The sequence below is a fragment of the Amblyraja radiata genome, chromosome 1 (genome assembly GCF_010909765.2).
Source record: "Amblyraja radiata isolate CabotCenter1 chromosome 1, sAmbRad1.1.pri, whole genome shotgun sequence".
NCBI lineage: Eukaryota > Metazoa > Chordata > Chondrichthyes > Rajiformes > Rajidae > Amblyraja > Amblyraja radiata.
In genome coordinates this window covers 50966134-50985013 of record NC_045956.1, presented here as the reverse complement: position 1 = coordinate 50985013, position 18880 = coordinate 50966134, and the positions used below count along the sequence as shown (strand labels likewise).

The 18880-nt window shown below is 44.4% G+C and overlaps 1 protein-coding gene across 2 annotated transcripts in view; it reads right to left on the bottom strand.

Moving 5' to 3' along the window:
- The window catches only part of csgalnact1 (chondroitin sulfate N-acetylgalactosaminyltransferase 1), a 197173-nt gene that overhangs the window by 1076 nt on the left and 177217 nt on the right, over positions 1 to 18880 (bottom strand). For both annotated transcript variants that reach the window (XM_033021790.1, XM_033021799.1), the window contains exons 5-7: positions 16236 to 16414; positions 8359 to 8453; positions 3081 to 3162 (exon numbers count right to left, since the gene is read on the bottom strand). In XM_033021790.1, the coding sequence (XP_032877681.1) occupies positions 3081 to 3162; positions 8359 to 8453; positions 16236 to 16414 (356 nt within the window). The remainder of the gene's footprint in view (positions 1 to 3080; positions 3163 to 8358; positions 8454 to 16235; positions 16415 to 18880) is intronic.

The following is an 18880-nucleotide window of genomic DNA, read 5'->3' as shown; positions in this document are numbered from 1 at the left end:
GGAATGGGTGGATATGGATCACATGCATGCAGCAGCAGAGGAGATTAGTTTACCTTGACATTATATTTGGCATGGACATTGTGCAGTGAAACACCTGTTCCTGTGCTGTCCTGTTCTATGTTATTAATAGTTTCTCTGTATCTACCTTAATGAATCTTTTGTTATTTTAAGCAATTCCATTGAATGTCAAAGAAAGACAAACATGTAGTTTATCTAAACGGTCCTCATAATTTAATCCTTTAAAGTGTCGGCATCCTTCTACTGAATATATAATCACCCTTTTCAGGGTCCATATCAATGGACAAAACAAAACATTGTAAGTAACAATAGCGTAACGATAGTTTAATTAATCAATCATGATTGGAATCGATATGGAGTTTAGTTATTTCCTCAATACTCAATCCTCTCTCTTGTTCGGCAGAAGGTACAGAAGCTTTAAAGCATGCACCACCAGACTCAGTAACAGCTTTTCCCCTCATTATCAGACTTTTAAGTGGTTCTTCTATTAGCTAGGGCCCAGTCCGACTCACTTCTTCTCCATTGCACGCTACAAAAGCTTTTTACTCCACCCACCAATAAACTAAACTACATTGTGGACATTGGACATTGTCTCTGGAACAGGTGCACTACAATGCTGAAAACTATATTCTGCACTCAGTATTTAGTTTAATTTAGTTTATTACCACGTGTACCGAGGTGCATTGAAAAGCTTTTGTTGCGTTCTAACCAGTCAACGGAAAGACGATATGTGATTACAATTGAGCCATCCACAGTGTACAGTTACATGATAAAGGGAATAACATTTAATGCAAGATGAAGTCCAGTAGGGTCTGATTAAAAATAGTCCAAGGGTCTCCAGCGAGGTAAATAATAGCTTAGGACTACTCTCCAGTTGCTGTTATGATGGTTCAGTTGCCTGATAGCAACTGGGAAGAAATTGTCCCTGCAGCTTTCCCTTTGCTCTATTTGTACTTGTAATTGGTTCTAAGGTATCTGCGTATAATATTATCTGATTGTTTGGATAGCATGAAAAACAAAGCCTTTCACTGTACCTCGGTTCATGTGACAATAATAAACCTAAACCTATTTTGTGGATAGTCCTGCACAGAGGTTTGATTCTCAAATCTTTTGTAGGCAATTATATGGCCAATGCCATTTCCTCTCACACACACTGTGGCTTGTGTAATGTTTCCTTCCTCTACAACACTTGCACCAGAATTGATTAGGAAAAGGAGTTTGTAAATAAACAGTAAGAGGGAGCATTTCCAATGGGTACATCATGCACAGCCCAAAAAATCCCACTCTTCTTCACATATCATAAAGGGTCATTTCCCGTATGGCCAAGTGGCAACATTCATGTTTCGGAGTTAGGAAGTCATGGGTGCAAAGTCCACTCTGACGTTCTGCATACAACTTTGTAGCTGAGGGGTTGTTGGGAGAGTGCAGCACTGATTAAGGTCTAGAAACAGAGAACTGCAGATACTGGTTTACAAAAACAAAGTGCTGGGGTAACTCAGCTGGTATGGCAGCATCGTTGGTGGACGTTGGTAGGTGAAGTTTTAGGTCGGGACACTCCTTCAGACTGATTATGGTGGGGGGAGGGTGGGAGAGGAGGGGCAGGACAAAGTCTGGTAAGTAATAGATAGATAGAAGTGCCGGGGGGGGGGGCGGGATAGGCAGATGATTGGACAAGGGGCAGAGATGAAAAGACAGCGTGAGACAAAAGGATTGAAGTTGCAAATTGTGAAGTTAGGGGAAGTAAAGGAGGTGAAAGGAGAGGTGGAGTGGAGAAATATGTGAGTGTTCAGGTGGGGCACAGGGGAGAGAGGGAGGGGGGGGGGGTGGGGGGATGAAGAGGAGAGTTTGATGTTACCTAAAATTGGAGAATTCAATGTTCATACCGCTGGGTTGTACACTGTAATTGTATCCTAGTGTGGATAGGATAGTGCTAGTGTGTGTAGGGTAGTGTTATGCCCCTGTCCCACTTAGGAAACCTGAACGGAAACCTCTGGAGACTTTGCGCCCCACCCAAGGTTTCCGTGCGGTTCCTGGAGGTTGCTGGAGGTTGCAGGTAGTGGAAGCAGGTAGGGAGACTGACAAAAACCTCCGGGAACCGCACGGAAACCTTGGGTGGGGCGCAAAGTCTCCAGAGGTTTCCGTTCAGGTTTCCTAAGTGGGACAGGAGCATTACTGTCCAGGGATTGTAGGTCGGTGCGGACTCGGTGGACCGAAGGCTCTGTTTCTGCGCTAGATCTCTCAACTAAACTAAACAAATTCAAGTGCATCAGGATCATCTGTGGGTGTGAACCTCACTACATAAATGCAGGGCATAAAGTGCTGGAGTGACTCAGTGGGTCCGGCTGTATCTCTGGAGAACATGCATAGCTGCCTTTACGTTTGGGGACCCTTCATCGGAAGGGTTGTCGTGGAGGTGGGGATGAAAGCTGGGAGAGAGGAGTCAGGACCAAGCGTGGCAGGTAATAGGTGAACACAGGTGAGGGAGGGGGGGTAGTTCATAGGCAGATGGCTAGAACAAAGGTCAGGGATTAGAACAGAAGATGTGAGACAAAAAGATAGCAGAGTTGTGAATTGCAAAGTCAGGAAGGAAAGTGGCTGGAGGGGGATGGGAGAAAAGATGTAAATCCAGGTGGGGGGGGGGGGGGCGGGGAGACCAATTTCCCTCCGAGGATGATATTCTCTCCAATTTCCCTCCGAGGATTATCATATCGTATAGAAAGAAAAGCGGGGGTGTGGGGGAGAAATATCCTCAAAGTGTAACTATATAAATGCAGATGCCTTAAGTTTTAATTGAGCAGTAAGCAAAATCTACTTTGAAACTGGGAGGGGAAAGTAGAAAAGTATTGAGAGACTCCAAACCTCTTAATTTGTTGATCTGCTCTCAGTAGAGATCCTCACAAATCTAGTCTCAAGATTCTGTTAGGCCAGTACTAACCACTCAAGGCCATATCCATCAATACAGCAACATTGCAGTAGGTGGCAGTCTTGATACTAGTTGAAGAACAGATTTCTTGTGCAGACACTTTTCTGAAAGGGAGCCATTGATGCATTCATTCACTTACCTATATTGATAAAGTCTGATCTGTACTGGCAGGTCATTCCAAAGCCAAAATCTCTCCAGAAGCCAGAATCCTTTTTAATCACCTTTAACAAAATGAAGGAATGCAATTAATTATGATGTCATTTATTTACTAGCTTCATCTTCATCACCCTTTCAGGATGTAAATGTAAATTCTGCCTTTTCACTAATAAAAACAATCGAACAGGATGGCCCAGTGGCACAGATGGTAGAGTTGCTGCCTCACAGCGCCAGAGACCCAGGTTCAATCCTGACCTCAAGTGTTGTTTGTATGTTCTCCCTGTGACCGCGTTGCTTTATTCCCACATCCCTAAAGATGTGCGGGTTTGTAGGTTGGGCAGCTTCTAAATTGTTCCTAGTGTGTGTAGGAAGTGGATGGGAAAGTGGGATAACATAGAACTAGTGTGAGCGGGTGATCACTGATCACATGGACTCAGTAGGTCAAAGGGCTTGTTTTCATGCTTTATTTAAAACTCAAACTATATTGGAATTATATATAGGATGTGTAGAAGGTACTGCAGATGCTATTGCCGGCCCTAATTTGTTCTCACCTCTTCTTGCCTCCAGTTTATTTAACCCCTTCCCCCCACCTCTTCTTTCAGTCCGGAGAAGGGTTCCGACCCAAAACCGCACCTACTCCTTTTTGCCAGAGATGCTGCCTGACACACTGAGTTACTCCAACATATTGTGTCTATCTTTGGAATTATATCATCGGACAAGGTCATTCATCCGATCATAACCGCAGAAGAATGAGTGTGTCCATTTAGGACCGAGGTGGTAAGAAATCTCCTCCCCAGAAAAGTTGTGAATCATTGTCATTCTCTCTCTTGATTGAAGAGAGTCCTGGTTTCTGAGGAGTTTCACTGACGAAATTGGGTGACTAAGCTACATTAAGGAAGACCAGATTCAATGACTCCATTCATCAATGGAAGGCAAACTTCCAAGAAAGATAGGCAAGCTCAGGTAATTTAATTTAATTTAAATTTAATACATTCATGCTGTGATAGTTGGTTCTTTGATAGCAGTGGTTTGGAGGTAAGGCAAGGAAGTGATGCTAAGGTCAATAAGATCAGCTAAGATCTGACTCAATGGTCCATCGCTGCTCTGAGTCAGATGTTATTGGAAAACATACCTTTAGACGTTTAGAGATACTGCGTGGAAACAGACCCTTTGGCCCACTGAGTCCGCCAACCAGTATAAACCATTACTATCCTACACACTAGGAACAATTTACAGAAGCCAATTAACCTATAAACTGATCACCAAACTCGGTAACCTGGGCATCGATCCCTCCCTCTGCAACTGGATACTGGACTTTCTAACCAACAGACCCCAGTCTGTTAGGTTAGACAAGCACACCTCTTCAACCCTCACCCTGAACACCGGCGTTCCACAGGGCTGTGTGCTGAGCCCCCTCCTCTACACCTATACATGGTACTAACACCATCATCAAGTATGCAGATGATACAACGGTGATTGGCCTCATCAGCAACAACGATGAGTCGGCCTACAGGGAGGAGGTCCAGCACTTAGCAGCATGGTGCGCTGACAACAACCTGGCCCTTAACTCCAAGAAGACCAAGGAGCTCATTGTAGACTTCAGGAAGTCCAGGGGCGGCACGCACACCCCCATCCAAATTAACGGGACGGAGGTGGAACGTGTTTCTAGCTTCAGGTTCCTGGGAGTCAACATCTCCGATGACCTCTCTTGGACCCACAATACCTCAACTCTGATCAAGAAGGCTCACCAGCGTCTCTTCTTCCTGAGGAGACTGAAGAAGGTCCATCTGTCTCCTCAGATCCTGGTGAACTTCTACCGCTGCACCATCGAGAGCATCCTTACCAACTGCATCACAGTATGGTATGGCAACTGCTCTGTCTCCGACCGGAAGGCATTGCAGAGGGTGGTGAAAATTGCCCAACGCATCACCGGTTCCTCGCTCCCCTCCATTGAGTCTGTCCAAAGCAAGCGTTGTCTGCGGAGGGCGCTCAGCATCGCCAAGGACTGCTCTCACCCCAACCATGGACTGTTTACCCTCCTACCATCCGGGAGGCGCTACAGGTCTCTCCATTGCCGAACCAGCAGGTCCAGGAACAGCTTCTTCCCAGCGGCTGTCACTCTACTCAACAACGTACCTCGGTGACTGCCAATCACCCCCCCCCCCCCCCCCCCCCCCCCCCCGGACACTTATTATTATTTATTCAAATCATTTGCTATGTCGCTCTTCCAGGGAGATGCTAAATGCATTTCATTGTCTCTGTACTGTACACTGACAATGACAATTAAAATTGAATCTGAATCTGAATCTGAAACCTGGATGTCGTTGGAGTGTGGGAGGAAATCGGATCACCCAGAGAAAATCCATGCGATCACAGGGAGAACGTACACAACTCCCTACAGACAGCACCCGTAGTCAGAATGGACCTCGGGGTCTCTGGCACAGTAATGCGGCAACTCTACCGCTGCACCACTCTGCTGCCCTAATACACTGATACAAAAAATAGATTGAGCCCCTTACCAGCCGCTTCATCATTCAGCAATAGCTTAGATGATCTTCTCCATTGTCTATTCTGCCAACCAACCTCCACCTAATGGGACTCAGAAATCTACGGCTAGGACCTTATTCATTGGAGCACTGGAGGCTGCAGGTGGTCTTATCAAGGTGCCTAAATCATGAGAGGAACAGATGGTGTGAATGCACAGAGTCTTTTACCTAGAGTGTGGGAATCATACTTGGTATCATGGTTCTTTTTACAAACCATGTTCTCGGGGTATCTAAATCTAAATGTTATTAGTTATTTAAGTTATGACATCGGATGGAAGCTGCATACCAAATCTTGTTGCGCTTATGTGCAATGACAATAAAATATATTATTATTATTATTATTATTATTATTATTATTATTATTATTATTATTATTATTATTATTATTATTATTATTATTATTATCATCAAGAACCAAAGGGCATAGTTTTAAGGTGAGAGGGGAAAGATTTAAAAAGAACCCGAGGAGCAACATTTCACACGTGAGGTTGGTGGGTTTTCGGAGTGAGCTGCCACAGGGGGTAGTTGAGGTAGCTGGAAATCTATGGTCCTCATCTTTGACCTTAATTAATGATTGAATATCCACAGCTTTCACAAGAACAGAAAGTGGAAGAGTTACAAGCCCCTCCACATATACATTTATTATTCCAAAATTATTTTGTCCTTTATCCTAAGAAATTGTTCTTTAATTCTGGATACATCAGCAGGGGTAAACACTCTCTCTAATTAATCAAATTCCCTTTAAGAAAATCATATTGACATTGTTTATTCATGTTGTGATCTTCGAATGTCACATTCTTAATGATGGATTCCAGCACTTTGATGTTAGACTAGCTGGTCTATAGTTGATGTTAGACTAGCTGGTCTATAGTTCATCATGTTTTATCCTCATTCCCTTCATAAGCACGTATGTCACATTTGACGGATTCTGCCTGCTGGCATTACAACAGGATCCAGTAAACTTTGGAACACCATCTCCAATGCATCTGCCATCATTGAGATCATCTCTTTCAATAAATGGAGCTTCAGTATAAAACTTGGTGTTCAGGTCATGGAGTCATAGAGCATGACAACAGGCCAAATTGCCCATGCCGACCAAGATGCCCTACATCCATACTGCATTTATACTAGTCCCACCTGCCTGCATTTTACCCAGATCCCTCTAATCCCTTTCTATCCATGTACCTGTCCAAATGTCTTTAAGTGTCAGGGTGTCAGGGGTTATGGGGAGAAGGCAGGAAAATGTTCGGAGGTCATGTTGCAGTTGTATAAGACATTGGTGAGACCGCATCTAGGATATTGTGTTCAGTTCTGGGCACCATGTTATAGGAAAGATAGGAGGGAGAGATAGATCAGCCATGATTTAATGGCGTAGACTTGATGGGCCGAATGGCCTAATTCAGCTCCTACCACTTAAATGTTTTACGTACCTGTCTCAACTACATTCTCTGGCAGCCCGTTCCATATACCCACCATCCTCTGTGTGAAAACGTTGTCCCTCAGTTTCCTGTTAAATTCTTCTACTCTCACCGTAAACCTCTTTCCTCGGGTTCTTGATTCCCCAACTCAGATTTACCCGATCTATTCCCCTCATGAATGTATACACCACTATAAAATCACCTCTCATCCTCTTGCACTCCAAGAGTGCCCCTGTATTCCAAAGCCTGATCCTGCCCAATCTCTTCCTATAGCTCAGGTCCTCAAGTCCTGGCAACATCCTCGTAAATCTTCTCTGCACTCTTTCCAGCTTATAACATCTTTCTGTAGCAGCCTGACCAAAACTGAACATGGAACTCAAAATTTGGCTTCACCAACGTCTTGTACAGATGCGGAGAGGAATTTGCAGTCAGGAACTACTGAGCTGGAGGTGACACTGCAGAGAGGAACACAGTTCATAATGGAGGCAGACAAAAAGCTGGAGTGACTCAGCGGGTCAGGCAGCACATTTGGCGAAAAGGAATAGGTTACGTTTCAGGTTGAGACCCTTCTTCAGACTAAGAGTCAGGGAGAAAGGAAAACGAGAGATATAGAAGGTACATAGGAAAAATGAATGAAAGATATGCAAAAAGCAATGATGATCAAGGAAAGATCGAGCCCACAATGGTCCATTGTTAGCTGTGGGGTAGGTGATAACGAGCGATACAGACAGTGAAACTCAACAGGATGCTAGTGAAACTAGTATTACGAATAGGATGGGGGAGGGGGGATGCAAGGGTTACTTGAATTTAGATAAATCAATATTCATACCCCTGGGGTGTAAGCTGCCCCAGCAAAATATGAGGTGCTGTTCCTCCAATTTACATTTGGCCTCACTCTGACAATGGAGGAAGCCCAGGGCAGAATGGTCAGTGTGGGAAATGGGAAGGGGAGTTAAAATGTTTGGCAAAACACCCACCCGAGTCTTGGTACTAATTTCACTGTTCCTTTCCTCCAGCGATGCTGCCTGAACCGCTGAGCTACTCCAGCTTTTGGTGTCTATCTGTGGTTTAAACCAGCATCTGCAGTTTCTTCCCTGCACTAATAATGGTGACACATAGGAAACTTGGTCCTATCCCTAAATCTCTGGCTTCCTGCAACAACTGGGAAACGGATGTTTCACACTGGCAAAAGGGATGTGTGCTAATCTGTGATTATGGGTCCTCTAATCAGCCTATTTCGCTTCTCAAGTACCATAGTGAGTCAAGTTCCATGTGCTATAAACCTCCCCACACTTACCAGCTGCTGGAGAATGGGTGGAACTGCATCATGATGGCCATAAATAATAGCAGGGTTGTACTGACTGAAGAGTACAGGGTAGAAAACCTTCTTTCCTGAAAAACATAATGAAAATGTAATACTCTCAGAAGTTGTCGAGATACCTATTGTTTCCCCAGTCATCTGATTCCACTTTATTCACAGCAGCTCAGGCTGGGTAATGACAGAATATCTTTTCGGGGACAGACTGAAGGACATGAAGGAATTGGTGCAAGGGAGTGAAGGAAGTAGCCCACATGAAGACAGAAGTCAAGCCCATAAGGTATAGGAATTAATTAACACATGGTAATACTAGATAGAGGATGTGGAAATGATATGGAAAGGATATTTCCAGTAATGGTAGAGTCTAGAACCAGAGGTTACAGCCTCAGAATAAAAGGATGTACCTTCAGAATGGAAATGAGTGGGAATTTCGTTAACCAGACGGTGGTGAATCTGTGGAATTCATTGTGGAGGTCAAGTCATTTGGAATTTTTTTTTGTGGAGATTGACAGATTATTGATTAGTAATGGTGTCAAGGATTATGGGGAGAAGGCAGGAGAATGGAGTTAAGAGGGAAATATATGATGGGCTAGATGCAGGAAGATTGTTCCCGATGTTGGGGAAGTCCAGAACAAGGGGTCACAGATTAAGGATAAGGGGGAAATCTTTTAGGACCGAGATGAGAAAAACATTTTTCACACAGAGAGTGGTGAATCTCTGGAATTCCCTGCCACAGAAGGTAGTTGAGGCCAGTTCATTGGCTATATTTAAGAGGGAGTTAGATGTGGCCCTTGTGGCTAAAGGGATCAGGGGGTATGGAGAGAAGGCAGATACAGGATACTGAGTTGGATGATCAGCCATGATCATACTGAATGGCGGTGCAGGCTCGAAAGGCCGAATGGCCTACTCCTGCACCTATTTTCTATGTTTCTATAGATCAGCCATGATTGAATGATGGAGTAGACTCGATGGGCTGAATAGCCTAATTCTGCTCCGATGTCTTATGAATGCAGCAAAAGCCACATTAAGTCAGCGTTGGGCACTGGTAAACAGCTGGAAGAGCAAGATCTCAAGCACGAGTCGGCATCAACATATAAGAGACGGTGTGAGAGCTGCAGAGATGGAGCGAGATCAAAAGATTCAGATAGCAGGGGCACTGAGAAAATGGTAGTATTGGAGCGATCTATACTGATCGGAGGGTTTCACTTAAACAAGAATAGAACCATGGTCCTCAACTAGAGCTAAAACTGCTCAATGGCAAAGATTTTAAACTAAAATGTCAGGGCAAGATTTAGATGAGTGCGCAAAATGGAGAGCAAAACAAAAACAAGACAAGAAAGAGAATGAAAGTTTGTAGGATGTTTCAGTAGTTCTTGGACTCACTCCAAGCTTCCCAATAATAGTCAATGGTGATTAATGTCACATGTGCAAACACACAGTGACATTTTCTTTTGCATACAGTTCAGTAAAGCATTTCCATACCCAAGTACAATCCTCGATTAGCAAGCTGTACGGAAATAGTCCATTGAGACTGCATGCAAAAGGCACCAGGTTTTGGTGCAGTCCGGTCCAAGCTCTTGGTGTTATGGTGCAGAGCCTGATCCAGGTGAGCCCATGCTGGTAATAAGGTGGCCTCTCAGTTATAACTGAACGCTGTTATCAGGCAACTAAACTATCCTATCAACAATTAGAGAGTGGTCCTAATCGCCCATCTACCTCATTGGAGACTATCTTTAATTGGACTTTACTGGACTTTATCTTGCACTAAACATTATTCCCTTTATCCTGTGTCTGTACACTGTTGACAACTCAAATGATGGATAGTCCTTCTGCTGACTGAGTAGCACACAACAAAAAGCTTTTCACCATACCCGTGGTAGTAAACTAAACTAAACCTTTTTATCCAAATGTTAGGAATTCCCAAGAATAAACTATTTTGAAGTGAAGTGGGCACAAGTTTAAGTTTATCCTTGATTATCATTCAATTGGCAAATTCCCCAGAATTCTGAGTACTTCCCTTCCGTGAAATGATGGTGTTTATGTTACAGACAAGCCAACATTTATTGTTCATCACTAACTGGATGCACGGAAGGCAGTTTGTAAACTGCTTCATTGAACTGCTGCAGTTTAGTTTGTGTGTCAAAGACACTACCACTGTAGTGTTTAGTTTAATTTATTAATGTCACGTGTACCGAGGTACAGTGAAAAGCTTGTTGTTGTGCGTTATCCAATCAATGAAAAGATTATACATGATTGTAATCAAGCCATCCACAGTATACAGAAAACAGGGTAAAGGGTAAAAATGTTAAGTGCAAGATAAAGTCCAATAAAGTCTGATTAATAGACACAAAAAGCTGGAGTAACTCAGCGGGACAGGCAGCATCTCTTGAGAGAAGGAATGGGTGACGTTTTGGGTCGAGACCTTCTTTCTCAATCTGATATGTCACCCATTCCTTTTCTCCAGAGATGCTGCCTGTCCCGCTGAGTTACTCCAGCTTTTTGTGTATATCTTCGGATTAAACCAGCATCTGCAGTTCCTTCCTACACAAAGTCCGATTAATGGTAGTTCAAAGCTCCATTGGGGTAGATGGGTGGTCAGGATCAGTGTCTAGTTGTGATAGGATGGTTCACTTGCCTGATAACAGCTGGGAAGAAACTGTCCCTGAATCTGGAGGTGAGCGTTTTTTAAACCTCTGGGTCGAAGGACCTGTTCTTGTGCTGAACTGTTCTATGTTCAAGTTTTATGAAAGTGAATTCTCACAGAGAATTCCAAAAGTTGCAGTCAGTAATCCAAAATACATTGGTACACAAAAATGCTGGAGAAACTCAGCGGGTGCAGCAGCATCTATGGAGCAAAGGAGATAGGCAACGTTTCGGGCCGAAACCCTTCTTCATACCCGGGTTTCGGCCCGAAACGTTTTGCCTATCTCCTTCGCTCCATAGATGCTGCTGCACCAGCTGAGTTTTTTCAGCATTTTTGTGTACGTTCGATTTTCCAGCATCCGCAGTTCCTTCTTAAATGCAAAATACATTGTGTTGCCAGAGAGAGTAGATTTTCATCTCATTAGGCTGATTGTCATTTGGTACAATGTTGAAAGCTCTCCAATGAGGTAGATTGGAGGTCAGGACCGTTCTCTATTTGTTGAGAGGTTAGTTCAGTTGGCTGATAACAGCTGGGAAGAAACAATCTGGAAAGGGAATTCCAGGATTTTGACCCAATGGTGATGAAGAATTGGGGAGGTATTGCCAAGTGCGGACAAGGGAGGAGAACTTGCAGGGGGTGGCATCTCCTGTCATTGGTGCTAAAGTGAAGGAGAATGTGTCTTTGGGAAATACTATTGAAGAAGTCCTGGTAAGTCCCTCATGGGGATGGTACACATCACGATCACCATGTCCACGTGGTCAAGGGAGTGACCATTTGGGTATCAATCAACCAGGCTCCTTCTCTGAGGCAATGTCAAGCTAACTGGCATCAGTTCACATTTGCTGGATTGTAATAGTTGTTTTAATTATGTTTAGACCGAAAGAGTGAAAATTAAATGGATAATGGGGACATGGAATCACCTCACAGTCCAATTGAGTCACCTTAATAGCAATAATAAAAGTGAAAACTGTTAAAATAATTTTAAAAGAAAATCAGACCAGTTTATCTACTTTACTCAGGACGCCTTCATCCAAAGAATGAAGATTGATCAAAACAGGTAACCTTATTTCTCTGGAATTTCCTGACATCTGGGAGCAGAGAGGATGCCAGGAAATGACTAAGACCTGACCCGTCAATAAGTTTGGTGCCCAAGTTCCAGTGATTAAACAGCACAGCGAATACAAACAGTCTTTAACTTCCTCCTGACAAACACATAGTGAGCTGTGAACTCATGCATTTTTAAAAAAATCCACTGCGAATGTTTGCATTGCCATTCCTACAGATGATCCTACAGCCAAGTCCTGCTGCAGTAAAGACAGTGTTGTCTTAAACTCTCACTGCTGGCTGCTCTTCAGGCTACTGGGGAACCTGACTGCTGAGAAATGCGGCAGGGAATCCAAGTTCAGTGAAAGATCCAAAGGTGTGACGTGGCATTGATCATAGGGTCACATATTTACCCGTCAAAGCTAAAGTATAGAGTCATGGGGTCACACAACATGGAGACTGGCCCTTTGGCCTAACACGCCCATGCTGACCAATATGTCCCATCCATATCCCTCCAACCCTTTCCTATCCATGTGCCTGTCCAAATGTATTTTAATTGTTATTATAGCACCTGCCTCAACTACCTCCTCTGGCAGCTCGTTCTGTAAAGCCACCACCTTCTGTGTGGAAAAGTAGCCCCCTCAGGTTCTTTTTAAACCTTTCCCCCCTCAACCTAAAATGTTTGTCCTTTGGTTCTTAATTCCCCAACCCTAAGTAAAAGACTCAATGCATTCACACTATCTTATGATTTTAGACACCTTTATAAGATAACCCCTCATTATCCTGCAAACCAAGCAATAATGGGCCTGTCCCACTTAGGCGAGCCGGCGACTGTCATAGTCGTAGCAGGTCGCCGAAAAACCGGTGACTGGACCCCCCCCCCCCCCCCCCCACGACAATGCTTACATCAACGTACCACCTAGTCAACGTCAAGCTACGGCAAGATACCGACAACAGGCGACCCATTTGGACGTCCACCTACCACCACACCTACGACAACCTACGTCCACCTGCGACAAGCTGGGACAAGTATGACCCTGTCAGCGACAACTTAAGACAATTCAGTCACCAGTACCTGTCGCCGATGGACGTAGGTAGTCGCCGATGGAATTCACCGAAGTCAGCACCGGCGACAACCTACGCCATCCAGGCAACCACCTACGATAGCACCTATGTCAGGAGAAGTCAAGCTACGCTCATTGGCGTCAAGCCAATTGTCGCCGAAAAGTTTTGAACATTTCAAAGTCCAGCGGACCCAGAAAAACGCTACAATTCTTTGGGCGACTGAGGAGACTACTCACGACCATACAGGTGACACCCCGGCAACCATGTGGCGACAGCCTAGTCGCCTGTAGTTGCCTAAAGAATCACCTAAGTGGGACAGGCCCTTAAGGCCATAGCCTGCCCAATATCCTCGTAAATCTTCTTTGCACTCATTCCAGCTTAACAATATCTTTCCTTTAGCAGGATGACCAAAACTAAGCACAATAAGTCAAATACAGCCTCATATCATCTTATACAACTGTAACATAATCTCATATCCATTTCTTTACATGAATATATCTTCTTGCCAAGTTAGTACCAGTGGTATCGTTGGTGCCATGGTATCTATCATCAAGGATGTCTCCCATCTGAACATACTCTTTCTGCTCCTGCTTCTCACTGCCTCCATCAGGCAGGAGGTACAAATGAGATTTGGTGTTGTGTAATGAACCGGATTTAAGGTAACTTAAGGTAAAGGAGCCCCTAGGAGGTAATGACCATATTGTGATAACAGTTCGAGAGGGAGAAGATGTAATCAGGTGTGTCGGTATTACTGTTGAGTAAAGGTAACTACAGACACACGAGGGAGGAGCTGGTTAAAGATGATTGGAAAGAGATCGCAGCAGGAATGACAATGGAGCAGCAATGGCAGAAGTTTCTGGGAGTAATTCAGATGATGCAGGATCTTTTCATCTTAAAGAGAAAGATTGTACGGGGAGAATAAGGTGACTGTGGCTGACTAATCAAGAACCTATCAATCTCCACTTTGCAAACACTCAATGACTTGCTCTGCACAGCTTTCTGTGGCGATGAATTCCAGATTCACCACCCTCTGGTTAATGAAATTCCTCCTCTTCTCCATTCTAAAGTTGTGTCCTCTTATTTTGAGGCTGTGCCCTCTGGTCCTAGACTCCCCCACTACTGCAAACATCCTTTCCACACCCACTGTTTCCAGGTCTTTCAGTATCCAGGCCTCCATGAGCATTAGTGGGAATCGGGAGCTGCTCCGGTAGAATAAACATGTGGGAATTCGGATATTGAACTCGATAAAATGGCACCACACATGGCAGTGCCGGCATTATTATATGCAAAATTAATTTCACTGTGTAATGTTTAATTACATAGGTGACCATAGATATCCACTGAACCTTCATTATTCGGGAAGTTTTAATGAGATCTGCACTCGTCCTTCCAACTCCAACAGGGACAGGGCCAGAGCCACCAAACGCTTCTCATACATTAACCCAATCATCCCCAGGATCATTCTTGTAAACCCCCTCTGGACCCTTTCTAACACGAGCACATCCTTCCTCAGATGTGCAACATCAGTAGGGAAGAAACCCGATTCATTAGGATCAGGACTCCCCCACTGCCTATCATTTTCAGGGCCAACTACAAAAGAGTATCAAACCTCAGCTCCTGCATTAGGGTACTCCAGAGCAACTCAAAATACTTAACCGCATCCTTGTTCAGCTTTGTGGATTGACACCCCCTTATCAACTCTTTAGGATGCAAGAAAGCAACTCGCCAAGGTTATGGGACCAGCTTCTCAGCAGTTTCCACAAGCAACAATATTACAGGGACGCCTCATGTTCCCACTGGGATACACACTGCCATTCCAATGTCATCGCAGGTCAGCAACTCAGAACTCCCTACAATTCTGCAGGAGCTGCAGACAACTGTGGCAGTCCATGGAGAATACAATCGCCACAACAATAACAAAGCATCACTTCTATAAAACATTAAAAACAAACCAACTGCTCTCACATACTTCGCAGGAGCATAAGCCAGCAAAGTTTTAACTTTGGGCGACATAGTGTTGCAGCATCAGAGGCAATGGTTCGATCCTGACCACGGGTGCTGTCTGCATGGAGTTTGTGCATTTTCCCTGTGACTGCGTGGGTATAATCCAGGTGTTCCAATTTCTTCGCACACTCCACATACAGGTTTGTAGGTTAATTGGATTTGGTAAAAATTGTAAATTGTTCCCAGTGTGTAGGATAGTGTTATTGTATGGGGTGGTCACTGGTCGGCACGGACTTGGTGGGCTGAAGGGCCTGTTTCTGTGCTGCATCTCTTTGGACTTTTAGAAATTAGAGATGCTGCGTGGAAACAGGTCCTTCGGCCCACCGAGTCAGCGCCAATCATCGATCACCCCGCACACTAACACTATCCTACACACAAGGGACAATTTACAATTTTGCCAATTAACCTATAAATCTGTACGTCTTTGAAGCGTGGGATGAAACCGGAGCACCCGGAGGAAACCCACATGGTCACAGGGAGAACGTACAAACTCCGTACAGACAGCACTGGTGGTCAGGATCGAACCCGAGTATGTGATGTTGTAAGGCAGCAACTCTACCGCTGCACCGTAGTGCCACACCTGTAGCGCACCAAAACCAGAAGATGACATGTGGCTGCAAAACATTTGGCATGTTTGTGATCCTGACAACTTTCAGTGCATATTCAAGGCCTGCTCCAGGATAGTGCTGAGGGAATGCAGCGTAGTAGAGGTGCGTTGTATTTTCAGAGAAAACTGAAAGCCCCATGCACAAATTCAAAGTTAATCGAGTGCCAATATTCATCAATGAACACAACTAAAACATCTGCTTGTGTCAGCTTGCTGTGTACAACTTGGCTTCTGCATTTCTTACATACAGTGACAGCTGCAATTTAAAGAATAGTCTAATTGCCATAAAGCACTTCTGAACATCCAGAGGTCAAGATGGGCCCTATGCAAAGTCAAGCTATAAAATCCTACAGTGTCAATGGAGGCCATTCAGCCCATCGTATTTGTACCATATTCTTTGAAGGGGTTCAGATTCTCTCTCGGTGTGCAATCGTGAAACATGGAGTAGGCGCGGAGTTCAGCAGGCACTTCGGCCCACAATCAGCATGATACCTGGCTGGGCGTTCAATCTGCATGTGTTCAGAAACTCCGCTGTGAAGTAGATATCCACATCGCAGAAGAACAGGAGGACGTTGTTTCCCTTCCAAGCACGAGCACCGACATCAAGCCCTTTACCGCGGGAAAAATCCTCCTCCAGTGGAATAAAGGTGTAGTTCTTGTAGTTTGCTTCCCTATATTACAAAGAACAAGATGGGTGAAAAGTTGACCTCACTGTAAGTATTTTTTCACTGTCCCAATGTTCAGTAGCCACTCATCCTAATTAACTGCAAGAATTTTTTTGAATTGCATGTGAAATTGCTTTTTTGTGGAAACAGCAAAACATGAAGTGCCTGCAGATTGGGTTTAAATCATTTATGGCACGGGTCGGCAACCTAAGGCCCACGGGCCAGATCCGGCCCGCTATAAACAGTCCCGGGGCACACAGGCGACCTGGGAACTACAGCCAGTCCCGGGGCACGCAGGCCACCTGGAAACTGCAGAAAACTAATTGAAAAACACGTGAAAACAATGAATTATTAGTATGTATTATTATTAATTTATGTATTATTAGTATGCATTATTACTCATTTATGTATCATTAGTATGTATTATTGCTATTTTAAGTATTGTTAGTTTGTATTAGTATTACCTCCATTTATTATTTTATTTATCCTGGCCCCTGTGCAAAAAATGGTTGCCGACCCCTGATTTATGGGGATGAATGGAATAGTTTGCTCAACAGTTATCACACTGTTCTAGATTAGTTGAGAAATACAACACGGAAGAGGCCCTTCGGCCCACCAAGCCCATTTCAACACTGAAGGCGGCACAGTGGTAGAGCTGCTACTTCACAGCAGATTTGATCTTGACTTTGGGTGCCGTCTAAGTGGAGTTTGCAAGTTCTCCCTGTGATCGCATGGATTCCCTCTGGGTGCACATGTTTCCTCCCACATCCTAAAGATGTGTGGGTTTGTAGGTTAATTGGCCTCAGTAAAATTGCCCCTAGTGTGTAGGCAGTGGGCTAACATAGAACACGTTGACATGCGATCGAATGTCTGTGTGGACTCGGTGGGCTGAAGGGCCTGTTTCCATGCTACACCTCTAAAACTAAACACAGCAGAAACAGGTCCAAGGCACACAGTCACCTGACATGCCGATAATAAGGGTCCAACAGGCAAGGCAGGCCGAGGCGGTGACCTTCTACACACCCACCACTTCCCTTCTGCCACTGTTGGGAGCAAGGAATCTCCCAGCTTTTGCATCAGGAGGCAACCTCCACTGGCGCACAAGCTACTTTTAGCAAGTCTGTACTGAATGTCAAAGAGACAGCATGGAAACAGGCCCTCCGGCCCACCAAGTCCATGCAGATCACCCACCACCTACTTTTGGATTAATCCCACCCTAAGCAATTTTATTCCACCCTCGTTCCCATCAACTCCTCTTACATTCTATCACACTCTGAGCAAGATGCAGTGGCCAACCTAATTGGCACATTATTGAGATGTAGGAGGGAACGAGGGTGCAGAGGAAACCCACGCAGTCACAGGGAGAACGTGCAATCTCCACTTCAACCTCACCCCAGGTCAGGATTGAACCTGGGTCAATAGAGCTGCGAGGCATCACTGTGCTGCCCCTAATACCGGCTGAGGGCTTTGGCCACGTGCAATCCCAGGTAGGAAGGATGTCTGGCTAATGGTTGGACTCTGTGGGGAGCTTACAACTGTTTGGTTTATTGAATGTCATGGGAGGAAATGATACACATCATCCCTTGAGAAGAAAGAAACAGCAAAATAGGAATTTCCTGCTGTATCCCTGACCTTTTAATCCAATCACTTCCCCAGCTAGAGGAAGGATTTCTGTCATGCTGCCTCTAACGTAGAATGAAAATTACTCCAACAAAAGGAAATTGTCCCCACAGGACTTCCATGTGTCAATGCCACCTCTCCAAAAGGAGATGAAGAGTAGCAGAAAAAAGTCATTTAATAAACTAGCCACTTCAAACACAATCTCATTCCAGTAAAGATTGCATTGGTTGCAGCAAAGAGTAATTAGATCAGATTGTAAATATCCTGACTAGTTTTCCTGAACTTCTAAGTGGAAAGAGCTAATTGTGTCAATTTACAAGATCTAAATAGACATCATCAGTAATAATGATGCATTACCTGCACATAACACAATTGTTATCCCAATTACTGCATAACTTACAAAGGCAGTGATGTTTTATTTATTCTCGGATGAACATTGAAAGTAGATTGTGAAGCCAACTGTACTGGAGGGATTAGGTATGACATAGTGCATGTGATGAGGAAGAGGTGTAAGAATCAACCAGATCAATGGACAGCACAGTGGCGCAGCGGTAGAGATGCTGCCTTGCAACTCAAGAGACCCGGGTTTGATCGTGACTACAGGTGCTGTCTGTACGGAGTTTGTACATTCTCCCTGTGTGCATGGATTTTCTCTGGGTGCTCCAGTTTCCTCCCACATTCCAAAGGTGTATAGGTTTGCAGGTTAATTGGCTTCTGTAAATTGTAAATTGTTCCTAGTGCATAGGATAGTGCTAGTGTACAGGGTGATCGCATGTCTGTTAAACTGTCTTTAACTGTCTTGTTAAAATTATTTTGTTCATGCTTCTTTGGTTTAAATCTCTTCCACCAGCT